Here is a 19,365-nt window from a genome sequence, read left to right on the forward strand (position 1 = left end):
AATACTTTGAACCTCCGTCTCTTCCATATTCACACTCTGAGTATCCCTTATACTCACCTCACTTTGTTCATCCATCACCCTCGTAACCATGCTTTCACCCCGTCATTTATACTCACATCGATGCCAAAACATGAACAGACTTCTTGTTGTTCTCCTCCACGCAATCTTCATTAGCAACTTCCAGCACTCTTTTTCCATTTCCCTTTATGAGAAGATGACCTTTTACCACCTCTAATTCCCTTAACACATCCTTATTACTTGGTTCCACCATTAAAGCATTAACCAGATCCAATTTAGCTTTCGAAAATCTTTTCAACTTTATATAAGCAACCGCCCTACGAAAAAGTGCCTTAACATTACGAGGGAATGTGTTCAAAATCATGGAGCATAAACCCGAGGCAGCTCTGTATTCCTCAAGTTTCAGGGCACATGCAGCCATATTAGACATAAGAGAAACAGCAAGGTCAGATACCGATTGAATATCTTTACTTCCAATATCTCCCAAACTCAAACTAAGTAATTTACAAGCTTCATCGTAACACTCCGCGGCACTATCAAAATCATTTTGCCTAAAAAGACCGTTCCCCTTATCTTTAAGCTCTTTTACCTCCGCTAAAAATTAACGGAGCTGACCCCTGCAAATTCATAAAGTAGCCTAACATCCTATCCCCATTATTCTCCATAAACCCATCGCTGACATGGGCACTAGCAAAAGTTTCAAGAAACTTTTGATAAATATTAGCGGAAGACATAGCTACACAAATCGGAAGAAGGGATACAACAAACCACAACACCGAAACGACTCAGAAAAACTGAAAAAACGGGAGCAGACTAGTACACCACAGCATCGAACCTACTCAAAAACCGGAAAAGGGAGAAGCCCCTTGACCAAGAACAAAGCCCAGCAAACAGACTAAAAGCAAAGACCCAGAAAAAACAAGGACGAAATAATCAGTCACGAAAAAAACCCCGACTAAATGCAAAAACCCAGACAACGAAACAAACACCAGGACGACGATCGGAGGAGATGGCGTCCCCGGTGACCAAAACAGTCACGAAATAATCAACAATAGCGAGTAAACAGGCGATTACACGAAGGCGAAAACAGAAATAAACCCGAACCCTAAAATGACAAACGCGATTGATTGAAGAAAAAGAACACAAATGATCAGCTAATACGAACAACTCACCGGATGACAGTGAGGGAAGAGAAACAAACGTTAGAAGGAGTCTCGCCGGCGACTCAAAGAGGCGACCGGAGAAGCCGCCGGCGAGGGGGAGGTCGAAGTTTGGAGTTTTTTTAATTTGGGTTTTTTTTTGGGTTTTCTCTCTCTCTTCAATATCCGGTACGTTTACTAATCATCATTATACTATCAATCAACCTTAATAATAATATCAACAAATCAATTCTTAATCCACATGTATTATCATGCATACGGACAAGTGCAGAGAAGCATGGGACATGATATTGGCAAATTAAAAATACAAGGATCTAATTAAAATCCAAAGGTAATACCGTATGATTTCAATTCCCAAATAATTTAATATGAAGGTGACTCTGATACCACTTGTTAGAATTAATTCGAATTGAGACCATAAACTTCATACTAAATTACTCGGTATAAACTATAGAGCGGAAGCGTACCTGATTACATAACAAAAGGTAGGGATGAACCGCCTGAAGGGACGGTCTTCGGGATTAGGTCTTCTAGTAGACACACATACCAATAGGTATCTCTCTACTGATGGGATGCGGGGAGATTAGGTTATTGTGTGCTACCAGGGACCATAACCCAGGTGACTTATATATAGTCTCCTTAATCTAATGCGTCCATCATGCATTAGTAACATAATGGGTATCTACACAATTAAGATATCCGGCCCATACTTTATAAGACGTAATTAATATGCCCGTATTATATTATCCAGATGGATCACTATATTGGGCTAAACTTAAACGATAGCAAACAAATACAATCTGTATAATAGTGTGTCCACATAAATAGTATTGGACCCAATATTCTTACACTATTGTCATTCATAAAAATAATGTTGAGGAATATCAACCAAGTGGTGTTAGTCCAGTGGTAGCTGGGTTAAACCTTGAAGCTTACAGAAATGTAGGAGTTGAGAGGTCCCAGGTTCGACTACCAGCTGGGGCGATGATCACTTGGTCACTGCAGCCCCCGAAGGGGGTGGCTTACATGGTCCATGTGGTGGTGCGGGAATGCATGGGTCCGGGGGGACTCAACCCCCTCGTCATCAAAAAAAAAAATGTTGAGGAATATCGGTATACTAGAATATAACTGAGAGAATTGCATAAGGGAATTGTGTCATTGATCGAGTTGTGATTTCTTATATAAAATAAGTCACAATATTCTAAACCCTAGACGGTAGTTATATCTCGTAACCTAACCCTAATTCCTCTAACAAATATGCATGAAAAAACAAAGAGAAATTGGATATGAACATTACGTAATACACCGTAAATTTAACCAATGTTCTTTTTATAAAATTTATTCCTAATTTGCTAAATTCATATTCTACGTTTAGGTATAATTTGGAAGACATATCACTCGAAATCTTTAAAAAAAGTATTAATCTCCATTCCTTCCTAGCTAAACAATCAAGTACGGTCCTACAGGGCACGATATAATTTAAATGAAATCAATAATTCAATACAAACAAGAAGAAAAACATAATGTAGGGTCTTTTTCTTTGAAAAAAATCTGTAATGTTTTGCTGCATGTTTAAAGAATTTGCAAGGAATAGTAAAGATTGCTCCTATATAATTGAGTCGTTCTTTCTTTGCATTTGGCGTTAATTTCCCAAAATATTAATGAAACTAACGTTGTTATCTTGTACTTTTTCGTTGCAAACATAGGAGAAATGATCGAAAGATACTAAAGAAATGGAAGTTGAAAAGGTTTTTCACATGAAAAAAGGCGTTGGCCATACCAGCTACGCAAGGAACTCTCTATTGCAGGTTTGCCCATCCTCCGACTCCTTTATTATATAACTAGTGTAGATCCCGCCCAAATATGCGCGGTAAATATAGGCCTTTTAATTTTTAGTGTATTAGTTATAGATTTTAGATTTATATCTCATAATTTTTTATAAAAAATAATTAATATTAAAATTAATCAAAAGAATTGAATAATTTCATGAATTATGTTTTTTATGAAAATATTTTAATTACATCAAATTATTTAAAAAAAAAAAAATTTTGTCACGAAGTTAATAATAGGAGATACAGTTTTTATGTATAGATTTTTTTTAAATGGAAAATTAGTTTAATAAATGAAAATCTAATTTATTTATATACATAAGTTTGAGCACTTTGGAAGGAAATTTTTAAAGAATTTGTATTATCTTAGTATATAGGAGTATTTATATACTTTTTAAATTTGCACCTCATTAATATTTATCTGTTCACTTAATTGTATTTTGATATGAAACAAAAAAAAATATAATGGAAAACTAATAAAAAAAAAATTATTTAAGTTGTGAATTTTTTTTAGTGAAAGTTTTTTGTCACGAAGCTAATAGTAAGCATGTGTCAAGTTATTCTCTACAGTAATAATTATTGCATTACTGAAAAATTTAGCAACTTATACTTTATAGTTTAATATCAATTTTATTTTATTTTAATGAAAAAATCATAATTATGAACTTATTTAAAAAATTAGAGTTTATTTATAAGAATATATTTATTGAAAAGATAATAATATAGTGAAAGAAAATTTTATTTATTACATTATTTAGCTAGATGCTTTTTTGAGGGAAAACTAAAAGAATTTGTATTCTCTTAGTAGTAGGGGATGTCTAATTTCATAAAATATTAAGTTCAACGGTTTTACATTGAAATAGTTCGAGAAGGCTGGCGATTTATTTATTTAGAGGTCTATATATTAACAGGAAACATGACAAAGATGCAAGTTTCTTCAACTAGCTATAGTTTTAGCTAACCTTAAACAATGAACAAACATCGTCTCTTTATCAATCGTTTTTCGCTCTAAAATCTCGAGCTTTTGCTTTGTAACAGAGAGCAGTAACAATACAGGCAGGACCAGTAATAGAAGAAGGCATAAGGGAAGTTTATTTAACTTTAAGGCCTAAATGCCTTATGATGGCCGACATGGGTTGTTCTTCAGGGCCAAATGCTTTCCTACTAGTCTCGAAAATCATAGACGTAACTGACGAGGCTAGCCGGAGTATAAACCGCCAATGCCCTCAATTTGGAGTGTTCTTAAACGATCTACCCGGGAATGATTTCAATACCCTGTTTAACTTGATCCCGAATTTCAACCAAGACTTACAAGAAGCTAAAGGAAGCCATTTCGGACCTTGTTTTGTGTCGGGAATTCCTAAATCATTTTATGGACGAGTTTTCCCTGACAATTTTCTTCATTTTGTTCACTCCTCCTATAGTATTCATTGGCTTTCTCAGGTAAACAAATGCCATTTTAATTTGAAGTCACCAATGTATATTAAAGTTCTTTATATTTGGTGTCCATTCTCGAATGATCCAAAAGGTACATAATACATGGGTCGTAATCATTACGCTAAGATTTCTTCGGTGAAGTGTTGACATTTGAGATGACAGGTACCAAGAGAATTGGTGAGCGAAAATGGAGAAGCATTGAACAAGGGAAACATATACATAACAAAAACAAGCCCTCCAGAGATACACAAGGCATATTATGCACAATTTGAAAGGGATTTCACGTTGTTTTTAAGCTCGCGTTCAAGGGAAATGGTCTCTGGTGGTGGCATGGTAATGGTACTCATCGGTAGCATCAATAGTGATGAACCTGACACGATGCTGGAGTTGCTTGGCTCTACCCTCCAGGACATGGTTCTAGAGGTAATTATTAATTAACTTGCATCTACTATTGTAGAAGAATTCTTGATATTCGGAAATCACAATTATTGTTAAATGTCGAAATTTAACCCGCGAGTTGTCAGCAGGATGTGATTGAGCAGGAAAAACTGGACAAGTTCAACATGCCGTTCTATGCTCCAACAGTTGAGGAGGTAAGAAAATTAGTCGAGGCTGAAGGATCGTTTGCTCTTAACAAACTTGAAACGTTTACAATTGACTGGAGCATAGATACCTCTCAAAACCTCGAAACCAGAGCCAAGTTTGTAGCCAAGACCATAAGAGCAGTGACAGAACCTTCGCTTGAGACTACATTTAGCCCTGCAGTCATGGATGATTTGTTTCTATTGTTCGAAATACGTGTTAAAGAACGAATTGCTCGAAAAAAAGGTGAATACCTTAACATTGTGCTATCAGTCACCAAGAAAGAGTGAAACTTCTTTCTTTTAAAGTCGAGGCAAAAGCAGCATCTTATATTCTGTTTGTAATGTAATCTGCACAAGAGATTGTTCAAGTACACATATCATATTCTGTTTCAACATACAGTAGTTATTCATACAAAACAATTATCCAATAAGATTGAAATCAGGTACAGAAGAATCTATGTTCTTCAGAGAGTTGATCTTCAAAATCTTTTTGGAAACAAATGTGATTCAATAGAACTTTCGAACTCCATACAGACGAGACATGGATCTTAAAATGTCGAACTCCGTATCCATTATGTTTTTGCCCAACATTATATCTAGGTTCAATCTCACAGATTTGGATCTTTATCCAACATGATCCAAAAATATCGGGTATGATGTACCAGCAGACACAGATATGAGGTTCAATCTCACAGATTTGGATCTTTATCCAACACGATCCAGAAATATCGGGTCTGATGTACCAGCAGACGCAGATATGAGTCGCAGGCACCCTTTTACATTGTTTCTTACGCTCGTTTTCTCTATTATCGTGCGTACATTTACAATCGTCAATTTAACGAATTATTTTCAAAATATTTCTGCGCAATTTGTGCAGGATAACATTAATTAATGAAACCAGTTCAGATCTACTGCACCTAATGGAAGCCCATGCCATATTGCCCCATCCTGGTCCATGCAAATCATTGGCAGACCAATAATTCCTCATCTCCCCTCCTTTTATATTCCTCAATCCCTCTCCTGATTCGCTATACCGTCTTCATAACCAACGCAACCAAATCGGCGCTAACTTAGGAGAAAGGGAGATACTAAAAAAAAATGTTAGTTGAAAAGGTTCTTTACATGAAAAAAGGCAATGGTCACACCAGCTACGCAACAAACTCGCTGCTTCAGGTCTATACCCTCCTCCCTCTACCTTATCGTGTTTCTCCGACTTTTCATAATCATATTACGGTGTCTAATTGTAGAAAAAGCTCGTCCCTAACCTTGTAGCGGCCATGTACTGATGTACATACCAGGGGTGTCTAAGGCCACGGGCAACCATGGGCGTGGGAACCGGGCCTCCGCTTTTGGTCACCGTATTACAAGCTTTATTAATGAAATTCAATACGAACCTCGAAGTATAATATATGTGTGCATTTATATTTGGGGCCTCATTTTTCCTTGTGGCACTGGGCCTCCAATTATTGTAAGACGCCCCTGGTACATACAATTTACCCCCAGTAAACCTGACACCTAAAAAGTACCTTGAACACCATAATGCTAAACATTTTTATTTTCGACCCAATATGATAAATAATTTTGCTTCTAACAGCATTTATTAAAAAGAAATGAAAAATATCATACAAAATGTGCGAGAATTTTAGAACCATCGTCCTGCATCGAAATTAGGTTCAATTTTTTTTTTTTTGCCAAGTCTCATTTTACAATGAAGCCAGCAATCTCAAGCTTCTGCTTGGAAACAGAGAACAGTAACAGCAAAGGCAGGACCCGTAATAGAAGAAAGCACAAGGGAAGTCTACATTACCTTAAAGCCAGAATGCCTTATGATGGCGGACATGGGTTGTTCTTCAGGGCAAAATGCTTTGCAAGTAGTCTCTAGAATCATTGACGTAGTTGACAAGGCCAGCCGGAATTTGAACAGGCAATGTCCACAATTCGGAGTGTTCTTGAATGATCTACCAGGGAACGATTTCAATACCTTGTTTAACTTGCTCCCGAGTTTCAACCAGGAATTAGAAGAAGCTAAAGGAAGCAGTTTCGGACCTTGTTTTGTGCCAGGAACTCCCAAATCGTTTTATGGACGAGTCTTCCCTGACAAATTTCTTCATTTTGTTCACTCCACATACTGTCTTCATTGGCTTTCTCAGGTAACTCCGCAATGTTCATAATAATATGCCCAATCCAGATTCACATTGGTGAGTTGTGGTCTTCTTTTACAGTACAACGTAACCATACTTCCATACAAAACTTAATACTTCATCGCTCTTTCAAACTTCATCGATTTAGACAACTTTTGAAAGTCATATTCTACCTAAGCATATTAAGAAATTACTTAAACCTTAAATTAAATCACCAAAATGATGGATTAGTCAGATATAGCCATACAGGCTATAGAAGATGCATATGTTAAAGCTATGTTAACGGAGATGGCAGGTACCAAGCGGATTGGTGAACGAAAATGGCGAACCATTGAACAAGGGAAACATATGCGTAGCAAAAACAAGCCCTCTAGGAGTATACAAGGCATACAATGCACAATTTAAGAGGGACTTCACACTGTTTCTAAGGTCACGTTCGAGGGAAATGGTCTTCGGTGGTCACATGGTCTTGATATTCCTGGGCAGTTTCAATAGTGATGACCCAGACTCGTTAGTGGAATTGCTCGGCTCTACCCTTCACGACATGGTTTTAAAGGTAATCAATGGTTAATAACAATGAAACATCTTAGTGAAATGGCGGAAGTATTTATATTGTCGGTTGAATTTTGTTAGTCGAAAAATAACTCCGTAGTTATCACCAGGGTGTGATTGAACAGGAAAACCTAGACAAGTTCAACATTCCTTTCTATAATCCCACAGTTGAAGAGGTAAGACAATTAGTCAAGGCTGAAACATCATTTGCTATCAACAAACTCGAAACATTTGCAATTGATTGGAGCGTCGATAGCTCTCAAGACCTAGAAACCCAAGCCAAATTTGCAGCGAAGAGCTTAAGAGTAGTGACAGAATCTTTACTTGAAACGACATTTACCCATGCAGTCATGGATGATTTGTTTCTATTGTTTGAAACACGTATTAAGGAACGAATAGCTGTGAAAAAAGGCGAGTACCTTAACATTGTGCTATCAGTGACCAAGAAAGAGTAGAACTTTCTTTGAAAAGTCTCGACAGAATCAGCACCCTGTAAAGAGAACATTAAATCGGAATGTAACAGAATTTATATTATTAGCTAAGTAGCTAACAGTGGTAAATCTATGCTCAAATACAATGTCAATGTTGATGCTGATGGAATACCATTATATAATGAAAATAGTCTGTTTCAACATAATTTTTCACACAAGATAATTACTCAATGTAAATGATGGCTTGCAACCTGTTCAGTAGTTGTAATAACCTATCTGACACACGTCTCAACTGATGTAATTCTCAAATAGTTACACCCAAATAACTTGCTAAAGCACAGGCTTCATACTGCCATCTTCATCTCAATCTGCTTGTGTGGATGATATCCGATAAGATTGAAATCAGCTGGTACAAAAGAATCGATGCTCTTCTTCTGAGAATTGATCTTCAAAACCTATGTACAACAAATATGATATATAATCTAACAATTTGAACTGGAAAAAAGAATATTGTGAAATTTCTGATTTTCAATGAACATATCAAGTTATAGAAAATGATTACAGGAAAAGGCTTAGGCATATTCCTTAGCTGCTCTTGAAAAGGCTCAAAATGATTGTGGTCGACATGAGCAACTCCAATGTCATGAATGAGGTCCCCAGGAAGAAGATCTGCCAGAAAGCACGTATATCAGGAACCATGCAGCAACATTATAACTCAACAAACAGGATTTCTTAGGAACCATGCAGTAAAATATAGTGTCGCTGACCCACCGGATACTATGCACATCATTAATTTTAAAAGGGCGAATTGTGTTGAGGCGAGAAGGTGCAAGGTGAAGCACGCCTCATGAAATTAGGCGCACAGCGCACTGTTTTGAAAAACAAATTTGTATTTTCAAATAAAATGTATATTGGGGCAAAGGAGATGGAATAATAAATGAAGTAGAAAATAGTATGCAACTTTTGCCTAGTGGAGCCTTATGCTCAAGCGCAACCGAGAGAGTTTTTTTTGTTTTTTTTTTTTCAGAAATGAGTACACCAATTCAGCAATTAAACCCACTAAACAATCCAAAAAAAGAATTCATAATTGCATAAATAGCCTTAACGATTCTCCCATGACGAATTAGTATGATGTTTATAAATATGGCCAACAAAAGAAAAACATGGCCTCAAGAAAATACATTACAAACTAACCGCAAACATGAGCAATCAAGCATGTCAAGAGAGCATAAGAAGCAATGTCAAAGGGCACTCCGAGGCCCATATCTGCTGACGGTTGGTACATGAGACAGGATAGCTCCCCGTTTGCCACATAAAACTGGCACATTAAGAACCAAATGAGAATAAGTCCTGTTATGGAAGACATAGTAGACACAAGGTCCGTCACACATAGTGCCTAACCTGAGCAAACATGTGGCTTGGAGGAAGTGCCGTCTTTGTAAGGTCTGACGGATTCCAAGATGAAAGGATGATACGCCTGTCATCTGGGCTATTCTTAATCTTGTGAATAACATCTAACAACTGATCAATTCCTTGGCCGGTGTAGTCTGCATGCATACCTATGTATCTGAAGACGTAGAACAGTGAACATCAGAATCCACATTCTCTTCTTTATGCAGTGAAAATGCATGTTAACTACTTCCTCTTTTCCTCTAAAATTGCCCTCTTATTCTCTGAATTGCCTCAACTTCTTTTAATGGCAAGTTCAACGAAATCATCCTGTTTCTAAATTTTGTATATAAAATGTATTTTACCCTAATTTGAACAAAAACTATACTACATCTTATGGTTTACGGAGTATCTAATTAACCCTCGACATTTTTATTCTACTCTTTTTATTATTATTATGCATCTCAATTACTCTCCTTAATACGTATGCCATACACAATAGGGTGATGGCACAGAATAGAAGGAAATATCTTAAATCAAGAGTAGACCTGGCTCCAAAGTGCCGCCACTGGAACCCATGAACAGGTCCTAAGTCACCCTCTTCACGATCTGTCAAGCCAATGCTGCAACAGGAAGTATGTACATCAGATGCATTTATGCTGAATTCTGGTTCACCAGTAGATAAGGCCAGAATGAAACCTTGACGTTGTACCTATCAATATGATTTCTGGATGTAAATCCATCCCATATGTCCATGCCTTTCTCTTGTAGGACCTGAGATTTGGAAATACCCTTTTACATTCCAAATGCAATTGACAGAGGGGAAAGGGATGAACTGAAAATATTCCAGAAACTACCCAGAATATGGAATAATTGCAGACGATAAGTAGAAGCGTGTGTTCCAATCAGAATTTGGTGGTTAAAACATCAGTCAAGGAATTTCTAGACATTCCCAAAGAATACATGTGTACAGCATTATACTCGGATATGGTGAGATTTGAGTCCTCAGCTGTAAACCTTCTTTTGAAGTGCACAGATGTGAGCAAACTCCAAATTATTGACTCTAACACGATATAGGCTAATAATAGAAAGAATTATGTAGATAAAATTTTTCACATTTCGAGTTACATTTAGACCAAAGTCGTTATTCCAAATCGCAGGGATGAATAGATGATATCATCAAAAATCACAAAGATACTTCAGTTCTGGCAGGCGAATCAACAAAAATGCATGATCACATAGGAATAAATTATTCATACCTTAGCATCAGTTGAACCACTGATGAACCACAATAATTCCTCTACGACGCCTTGCCAAAATAATCTCTGTGATGCAAGATTACAAAGATACATATCAGTCAACATAAAAAGCAGCAAATATAGGATGTGAATCTCCAATTCCATGAGTTAAATAGTCAAGTATTAGGAGTATAACAAACTACTAGCAACTGCATTTATATGGATGGTTAGTCAATCTGTAAATTTGATGGACTCGTAAAATCTAAAATCCTCAGACAATCACTTCCAGAAGAAACAAACGGCCTAAGCAACTAAAATCGACAACTGGTTAGTTTGGCATCACATACCTTTGTTGTAAGAAGTGGGAAAGTCTTGCGCAAATTGAATCTCATCTGTAGAGAAAATAATCAACTAAAATGACAAACCAGGATAAGAAAATTAAGGAATCGCCTTCTCAAAACTAATAGTTCGTCAAGATTACCTGGCAACCGAATTTTGACAAGGTGCCAATCCTTGTTCTGTAATTAAAATTGTCACTCGAGAATATATCTTGAACTAGCCCCAGGTACGTGTACTCTTCATGCCTATCACGTATCATTTGAGGCAAGAAGGAGAAGTTCTGTACCTCAAATATACCAGAACATGACTTGCAGCTGTTGTTCGGAGTACCATTTTCAGCTGCATTACTCCTCACACGAACATAAGTAACAAAAGAGTAACGGATATTGTTCTCGATCAAAGGGAATGATGAATACCAAGGATGAAACAAAGACATGTCAATGGATGGAATGAATGCGTCACATTCTATACTGGTCTCCATCTCTGTAATATGGATCGCATCACAAGCAGGAGCATTGAGCGTGTCCCTGGTTAAAAAGAACGACGATAGTTTTCACTTATGAAACGTAAAAGAAAACCAGTTGATGATGCATGAAATTTCACAAATGAAGAATAAAAAATTATACAGGATGCAGCCAAATTCCAAAACCAACCTCAATAAAATGCCACCACCAATGTTAAACACGGTCTCAATCAAGTCATCATAAGGGGGTGAAGCCAAAATTTCCAATGCAGAATCCAAGCTTCCACACACCAAAACATTCTCCAAACCCCCAATATCGAAATTTGGAGAACGAGTCACAATGACATTGAGCCTACCGCAATGAGGGCGTTCCTCAGGAGGGACACTATACCACGACTTCCTGCCCATTATAACAGCATTCATTTTCTCAGGATTTGATGTTTTAGTAGTAACATCGTGAAAGAATTTTGTGTCAGTTGGTATGTCCCATGCCATTCTCCCGTCTATACCAAGTCCCCCTTCTCTTGTTGCAGCAACAACTACTTGATAAGTCCTTCTACTGACAGTTTTCTCACTCGAACATCCATTTGAAACAGTTGGAATCTCGGAACCCATTGAAATACTCCCCTTGTCTTTGAGAATGGCAGAAAAAATCGTACAGGTAACAGTTCAAAGACTGAGACTTCCGTGGTTGTATTTCAGCCTGAAATCAAAATATACCTAATCACATACGCAGTTTTTTTTTCAAATGCACGCTAATAAATTATGAAAGTAAACAGCCTAGAGCTGAAAAGCGCAGTTGCGCACAGATGTCCAATCCTTTATGAAAAATTCTAAGCTACAAAGAGTGTACATGATTATTTACACCCCAACAAATGAGAAGCCGTAATTTTTTATTCTACTAAGATTCTTCATTACTATCTACAGAGAGTATAGTCAATTCTAATATTCTCATTGGTATGGTGTACGATGACATGGTACGCCTAATTTTTCATCATCTAAACCAGTTGCTCGAATAATTTCAGATTATAATTAGACTCAACAAACGACTGAAAACTACAATCGCGCAATAGAAACCATAAAGGCAACTCACTATGGATCCAGCTTGGAGCAAGGATGAGATTGAGACAATGGCACTATGGCAGTCTCGAGAGCGAGGGAAACTGTTTTCTAAGTTACTCTATTGTTACTAATTTGACCTAAAATTTCCGATAAGTGTTTAACCTCCCTAATTTCAAATCCAGACTCCGCCACAGATGAAGGAGGTCAGAAATGTAAGTAATGTCGTACTCTCGCCTCGTCTCTACTAAAATGCAGTATTACTGTATTAGTAGATGGCAAATTCCAAATAATCATAAAAGTACTAATTAATAATTACATCAATCAAGTACTCCGTCTGCCCTAATCATTTATTTACATTCCTCACAAATACGGAGTAATAAAAAAACAAATGATTGAGACGGAGGGTGTATTTCCAACGCTAAAATTTCACTATTCGATTAACGATTACAATGAACTAAATCCGAACAATGCAAACGCACTCGAACTACTACAACTCTACCATTGCTGAATATGATCAATAAATCATGCAAAATTACAATAATTACATCAATTAATCAGCAAAATAGCCTAATTAATCAGCAAAATAGGATTAATTATACAAAAATAGATAAATTAACTGCAAAAATTGAAATGAAATAAGAGTTGACTTACAGATCGGAAAAAGAGGGAAATTATGGAGGTAGTATTTGAAAATCGAGTCATTTTTTAAACTATTAAAGATTGAAATTGTGTGATTGCAATTTACAATTAAAAAAATTAGGTCCGCGATGAAGCATTCAATGCCCAGGATTTTTAATTGTTGAATAGTTGAAGGAAGGAAGCACACAGCGGGAAACTCCCGCGAAACTGTATTTCTGTTTTCTTAGAGAACATGTTCTTAACAACCAAAAAAAAAAAAAAAAAAGAGAAAAGCAACATTGTCTACGTGCTATCCCCGTATTTTTCCGAATTCTAGCATATATCCTCGATTTTGAAAAAACATCTCATATACCCCTAAACTCTCATATTAATTCCTATTATACCCCAAGTATTTAAGGGGTCGTTTAGTTCAAAGTACCGGAATGGATTGGAATGGATTGTGATATCATAGAGGTATGGAATTATAACTCATATTTGCTCACAAGTGTTTGGTTTGATCTTGGAATGGACTGAGTATAGCAATAGGGTAGATTCCAATGGGTTGGAATGGAGTTATAATTCCAAAACCTTACAACCAAAATCTAGAATGGATTGAACTCATTCCAATTCATTCCAAAACCTCCAACCAAACACCCCCTAAATTCCTGTTTTAAAATGGTTATATATTGTCACAAAAATTGTAAATTGATGACTAAATAAGGTTTATATTGATTGTTCTACGTATTCTAGATGATTAATCAACTAAAACCGCCCAAATATAATATTTAAAATTGCAAAATTTAGCATTTTGGGTATTTGTAGAACTATTTACTGAGTTTAGGGGTATTTTGTGTGATTTTGAAAAGGGGAGGGTATAGGATAGAATCCGGAAAAACACAAGGGTACATCGTAGAAAAAACCAAAAAAAAAATACCTCTCGGATGGGTCATTTGTTTACATTTTTTTTTTTAGGGTGTTTTTCATTTTTTTTTTATCTTTCTATATCTAGAGTGTTTTTAATGTATGATTTGGTTATCCATACCCATCATGATCACAGGGGTATAATATGGGGGCGATGCTTTAATAATTGTGCTAAGATCAAAGGTAGGCAAATGATCGGGATGGAGGAAGTATTGAATATCTCACCGCCAACGGCAATGTCTTTTTAGGGTATAATACGAGGGCGAACCCAAAAATAAATAACTACGAGTAATTAGCTACAATGCGTGGAAATGCAACCTTTATAATAAGGTCTTCTCTTAAGATGACTCGGGGATCAGAAGGTGGAGCTTCCAAGATAACATAAGCCGTTGCAAGTCAATCGTTAGCTCGATTTGCACGTCGCTTCGTAAGAGAGCGAAGCCTATTGCTAAATGAGTTGGTCCTCCAGAATTTACTGTTATCATTACTTATCAATTAATGTTCAAAGAGGTAAATGGTTAATTACGAAGTCGTTCGATTTTTATAGATATTGATCAAACCTTTACCAAAAGAACGGAGTTTATTTTGGCAGTACACATTTTACTAACTGCAATACTTTTTGTGTGATATTTTCCATTTGCATACCCTTGGTTAAAAATTAAAAAAACTTTAATCTCAATTCTCTCGATTTCTACCCACACAACCTCTTAAATCAACCAAAATTTGATGTAAAATATATTTGCAATTTGCTAATACCATGCTTATGAATCAAATTTACACTATTTAATTTGTTTTTTTCAATTTAGGTTTGTATTTGTTGAAAAAATTTCTATATATAAAAGCTGAGTTTTTAAAACTCTTCTGATTGGCTCCTTAAAACAAAGAAAAATACATTAATTTTACCCCCTACCCCACCACTAAAAAAACTCCATCAATTTCTCATTTTATTTTAGAAAGTTCACAATATCAATCTCTTATTATATGACTTAAAATTTACATTATGTATATTTTATATATAACCAATTTTATATTTTCGAAAGTTTACAAAACTCATTTGTAATTAATAATAATTAATACTTCTAATATAGCTAATTTCATATGTAAACACATAATATAGATTTTAATAATAATCTGTTTATTTTTATTTATCGTTTTATAATTAACTGAATTTAAATAGTAAACCCGTGCATTTTTTTTTTGCACGGATATAAAACTAGTTGTTGTTATAGGGTGGTTGTCTAGTTGGTTGTTGACAGGGAAATAGCAGTGTAAGGCGTGGTGCGCGGAAAGTTTATCGGGGTTCACTTGTTTTTATTTGATTTTGGCTAAAAAAGCAGGTCTTTTGCCCAAATAGCCATTTAACTCAAACTATTTTCCTCCAAAGTTTTTGTGATTTTCCAAAATGACTATTTCATAAATCTAATTACCTAAGTGACCATTTTATAAATCTAATTACCAAAATGACCATGTAAATTAATAAAGTTGCCATAAAAAGCTAAACTATAAGGTTTTTCAATTTTATTATATTCCCCCAAAATAGTAAAAACATACAAAAACTATGAAAAAAATTCAACAAAATTAAAAAATAGTAATATTTCAATAATATTTTCATAAAATTAAGAAAAATATTTAATCTATTGGCCTATGGATCTATTTTTAACTTTTGAGTGAAGTGATTTTTGTTTAAGTTGCAAATGAACATGTAGATTTATAAATACTTTCATAAAATATTGTGTGGAAAAAAAAGAAAGAACATACAGTTTTTAAAAAATAAAAGAACATGCAATTTTCTTTATCATTGTCAATGCCCTATCAACAATGAAAGCGCATTTTTATTTTTATAGCTTTTAATGAAAATTTTATAGATATTTTGAAATTGTAAAAAGATTATAATCGTTTCCTCCATTTTTCTAACTTAAATTATTCTTATATCATGATAAACTTAAATAATTTTTAAAATTAAGTTTAGATAGTCATTTACAATGTTGTATGGCTATTTTGGGAAATATAATGGACATATGATCATTATGGTAAATAGTTTCGGCCAAATGGTTATTTTGGCAAAAGACCCCAAAAATCATTAGAAAGAGGCCAATTTCTAAAATAGAAAGAGGCCATGGTCATTAGATGATAAATTGACCAACTTGAGTGTAGAGGATCCAATTGCTCATCAAATACATTTTTAAAATAGAAATGCAAACAATTGACTAATACATACCAAAATGGAATAGACAAACAAATGACCGAATCGGGAAGAGTAAATTAGACCAATAGCATATCAACAGATATTTAACTTCATTTCAAATGAAAAGATACTCGGTATAAAATTTGATAGACAATGAGATCGCAAAAATATACGGGAATAAAAATATTTGAGCATAAGACGACTTATTTAATGGCATTGTACTGTGTAAGAATATTTTAGTATTTTAATTTTTAATTTTTAATTTTTTTATATGCTATCCTATGAATATCCCCATCTTAAACGATACGTCACATTATTTTAGGGTTAAATGTCTATTGGTAGACATATTGTCTAAGACTGACCCATTCAAATGTACAATTCTTTATTAACTGATGGACTTCAACTCTTCCATTCAACTATGCAAGGTAAAGTCTTCCATTTGTTTATCCTCCCAGCAATTGAAGATTTAATAAAATTTTCACACTCTCATACTTTATTAGTACTCTATTATCAGACTATTTTTTATATCCCGTCAATTATTTGTTTATCTTTCTATAAATGAATTTAATTTGATTAATATGTTGGGTTACAAATGAGCTTAATTTGATAGAGTGAAAATTTATGAGTGGGGATCCTCTGTCCCATTTGGTGTCCCAATGTATGTACCACTTCAATCATCTTCTAACACATCAACAAATTAACATAATTATTGCAATATTTTATTTTGCAACAAGTAATGTATCAAAAGGTGAGTGGAGTGGCACACACAATGGGATACAAAAGTGGGACAGAGGATCCTTACTGAAAATTTATACAACTCTAAAGCTCACATTCTGCATATAAATATTCTTTTTCATTATAATATACATTTCATGAAATTACTTAATTTTCTTGATTATTTTGTAAATTTATTTTTTTCTTTTCAAAATCAAAATGACCGAATGAGAAATGTAAAACTAATAAGTTGTTAAATTAAAATCTATAAACAATACTCTATAAAAAGTAATAAAACTCTATATACATTTTGCATTCTTTGCACGAGGTCTATATAACACCGTTAGACTCAAAATACGATAACTATTGGTAGGAGTCGAGATACTTCTGACCAACACCAAAAAAATTATACCCCTTTGAGATGGCCGACTTATTCAAATTCAACTCTCTCATGTATTATGTATATACTCCCGGTTATTTGTTTGCCTATTCCATTTTATGGTATTTCAGTCATTTGTTTGTCTTTCTATTTAGGAATGTCTTTAATGGGCAATTGAATCCCCACACTTAATTTGGTTCACTTGTCATATAATAATTGCTCTCATCCTCTTTCTTTGGTCTTTATACAAAAATTAAAGGCAAATAAATGACTCGAATGAAAGGAGTATGTAAGAAAGATGGCAGGTGGCAACATAACAGATTAACAATACCTTATGGTACCAAAATAACCTTGGTATCTATCTATAAATACCGGCATTTGTAACTGTGAGCTCCACAGTAACTTATAACCATCAGATCATTATTACTATTACTATAATTACTACTCCCTCCGTCCCGGTCATTTGTTGTCCTTTTCTATTTTAAGATTGAATTTGATGATTAATTTGATCATTCACACCCAATTTATTCCACTTGTCATTTAGTCATTGGCCCCCTCCCCTTTCCTTGATCTTTGTGCCAAAACCAAAGGACAACAAATGACCGGGACGGAGGGAGTATATAATTGTATTTACAACTTACAAGCTAATAATAAGAGAAGAAAAATATGGCTAAATCTGGCTTCGGCATTCCAAGCGCTTTCATTGTTTTTTTGCTGTCTTTTCTTCTCCTAAGTACCGTACTAGGTAAAGTCATACACTCATACGTTTGCGTGCATGCATGCAGCATGCATGCCGGGACGACGTTCAAATTTTAGCTACCTAGGACCGTAATATCAATCTTATATTTCTAATCGTAGAATTATTGTAAATACTTTTCCAAATTAACGTTTGCATGAGTCATGGTCTGATTGGTCTGTGCTTAGCTTAATCCCTCATGCATATTACTCCGTAGTAAATAACTTTAGATAAGTTGTGTTGATTTTGAAAAATTACAAAATTTATGAATAAATTTATGACCTAAGAGAGTTTACATGATTACAAATTACATTACAAATTATAATATAAATACGGTATTACACAGTGAAACATCCACTTTTGTAAAAATGTTGTTCATTTACTGCTAATAAATGGATCAATTTTTTACAATAAGATGTAGAATTCTAAACAAATGGGAAAACATAAAGTTATTTTAATGAAATAAACTCAAATAGATACTGTATCCAAAAGATCGAGACAAAGGAAGTTTATACATATATAAGAGTATTTCCAATGGTTACCTAAAAGGACTTGCTTGCAAATAAAAAAGATTTCAAGCTACTTGCTTAACCATTGGAGCACTCTACATAAACTAGCTTAAATTGAGCTAGTAGCTCCATGGAGCTAGTAGCTCAAATGGTCCTACAAGAAGAATGTAACCAGTAGAAAAATAGAGGGTGTGTTAAGTGGGTTCAATTAAGCTACTAGTAAATTAGCTTAACCATTGGAGCAAATTATAGTTTGAAATTGTTGTGGCTTTAAAAAGTTGATGTGGCAAAGGTAAGCTAGTAGCAACTAGCTTACCATTGTAGATGCTCTAAGTAGCATAGATTGACCCCGACTTAATCCTTAATTATTTTTAACATTAGACAAAGTAATTTAATTTAATTAATTAATTAATTATGTTTACAGAAAAACCAATAGCAGAAGGAAAATTATGCCAGCAGTATAGCCAAACATGGACTGGATTTTGTGACAATTCCGCAGATTGTAATACGAAATGCGTTGACGATGAAGGTGCAGCTGAGGGTGCTTGCCACTTTGACTTCCCTGGATTTGCTTGTTTCTGCTATTTCGACTGTTAATTAAGAGAGAAAAAAAAAAGAGTTTAAATATTAATAATTGTATTTTACTCCAATTTTCGCGTC

At 34.8% G+C, this 19,365-nt stretch overlaps 3 protein-coding genes across 6 annotated transcripts; 2 read left to right on the forward strand and 1 right to left on the reverse strand.

The window, feature by feature from the left end:
* Positions 1 to 3,996: 3,996 nt before the first annotated feature.
* On the forward strand, positions 3,997 to 5,316 carry LOC141649993 (putative jasmonic acid carboxyl methyltransferase 1). The gene is made up of 3 exons (XM_074458656.1): positions 3,997 to 4,450; positions 4,607 to 4,867; positions 4,972 to 5,316. The coding sequence occupies exons 1-3, from the start codon at positions 4,127 to 4,129 to the stop codon at positions 5,314 to 5,316; spliced, it is 930 nt and encodes a 309-aa protein (XP_074314757.1). The 5' UTR covers positions 3,997 to 4,126.
* On the reverse strand, positions 4,489 to 13,498 carry LOC141648553 (putative bifunctional dihydrofolate reductase-thymidylate synthase). 3 transcript variants are annotated; one of them, XM_074457279.1, is made up of 13 exons: positions 13,295 to 13,498; positions 11,772 to 12,284; positions 11,261 to 11,645; positions 11,127 to 11,171; positions 10,801 to 10,866; positions 10,254 to 10,315; positions 10,090 to 10,164; positions 9,554 to 9,719; positions 9,347 to 9,470; positions 8,715 to 8,821; positions 6,836 to 8,607; positions 5,281 to 5,376; positions 4,489 to 5,203 (listed from the first exon to the last, which is right to left on the reverse strand). In XM_074457279.1, exons 2-11 carry the CDS (start codon positions 12,194 to 12,196, stop codon positions 8,497 to 8,499), a joined length of 1,566 nt encoding a protein of 521 aa, XP_074313380.1. In that variant the 5' UTR covers positions 12,197 to 12,284; positions 13,295 to 13,498; the 3' UTR covers positions 4,489 to 5,203; positions 5,281 to 5,376; positions 6,836 to 8,496. The 3 variants fall into 3 exon arrangements, with proteins under 3 accessions (XP_074313380.1, XP_074313381.1, XP_074313379.1); XM_074457280.1 differs by having other exon boundaries at positions 4,643 to 5,376; positions 6,836 to 6,986; positions 7,075 to 8,607; XM_074457278.1 differs by having other exon boundaries at positions 4,643 to 5,376.
* Positions 5,401 to 9,073, forward strand: LOC141648554 (putative jasmonic acid carboxyl methyltransferase 2). 2 transcript variants are annotated; one of them, XM_074457282.1, is made up of 4 exons: positions 5,401 to 6,201; positions 6,774 to 7,178; positions 7,465 to 7,725; positions 8,717 to 9,073. In XM_074457282.1, the coding sequence occupies exons 1-4, from the start codon at positions 6,127 to 6,129 to the stop codon at positions 8,726 to 8,728; spliced, it is 753 nt and encodes a 250-aa protein (XP_074313383.1). In that variant the 5' UTR covers positions 5,401 to 6,126; the 3' UTR covers positions 8,729 to 9,073. The 2 variants fall into 2 exon arrangements, with proteins under 2 accessions (XP_074313383.1, XP_074313382.1); XM_074457281.1 differs by lacking the exon at positions 8,717 to 9,073 and adding an exon at positions 7,832 to 8,404.
* Positions 13,499 to 19,365: the final 5,867 nt, after the last annotated feature.

This window comes from Silene latifolia, chromosome 3, assembly GCF_048544455.1.
Source record: "Silene latifolia isolate original U9 population chromosome 3, ASM4854445v1, whole genome shotgun sequence".
In the NCBI taxonomy this organism is placed as follows: Eukaryota; Viridiplantae; Streptophyta; class Magnoliopsida; order Caryophyllales; family Caryophyllaceae; genus Silene; species Silene latifolia.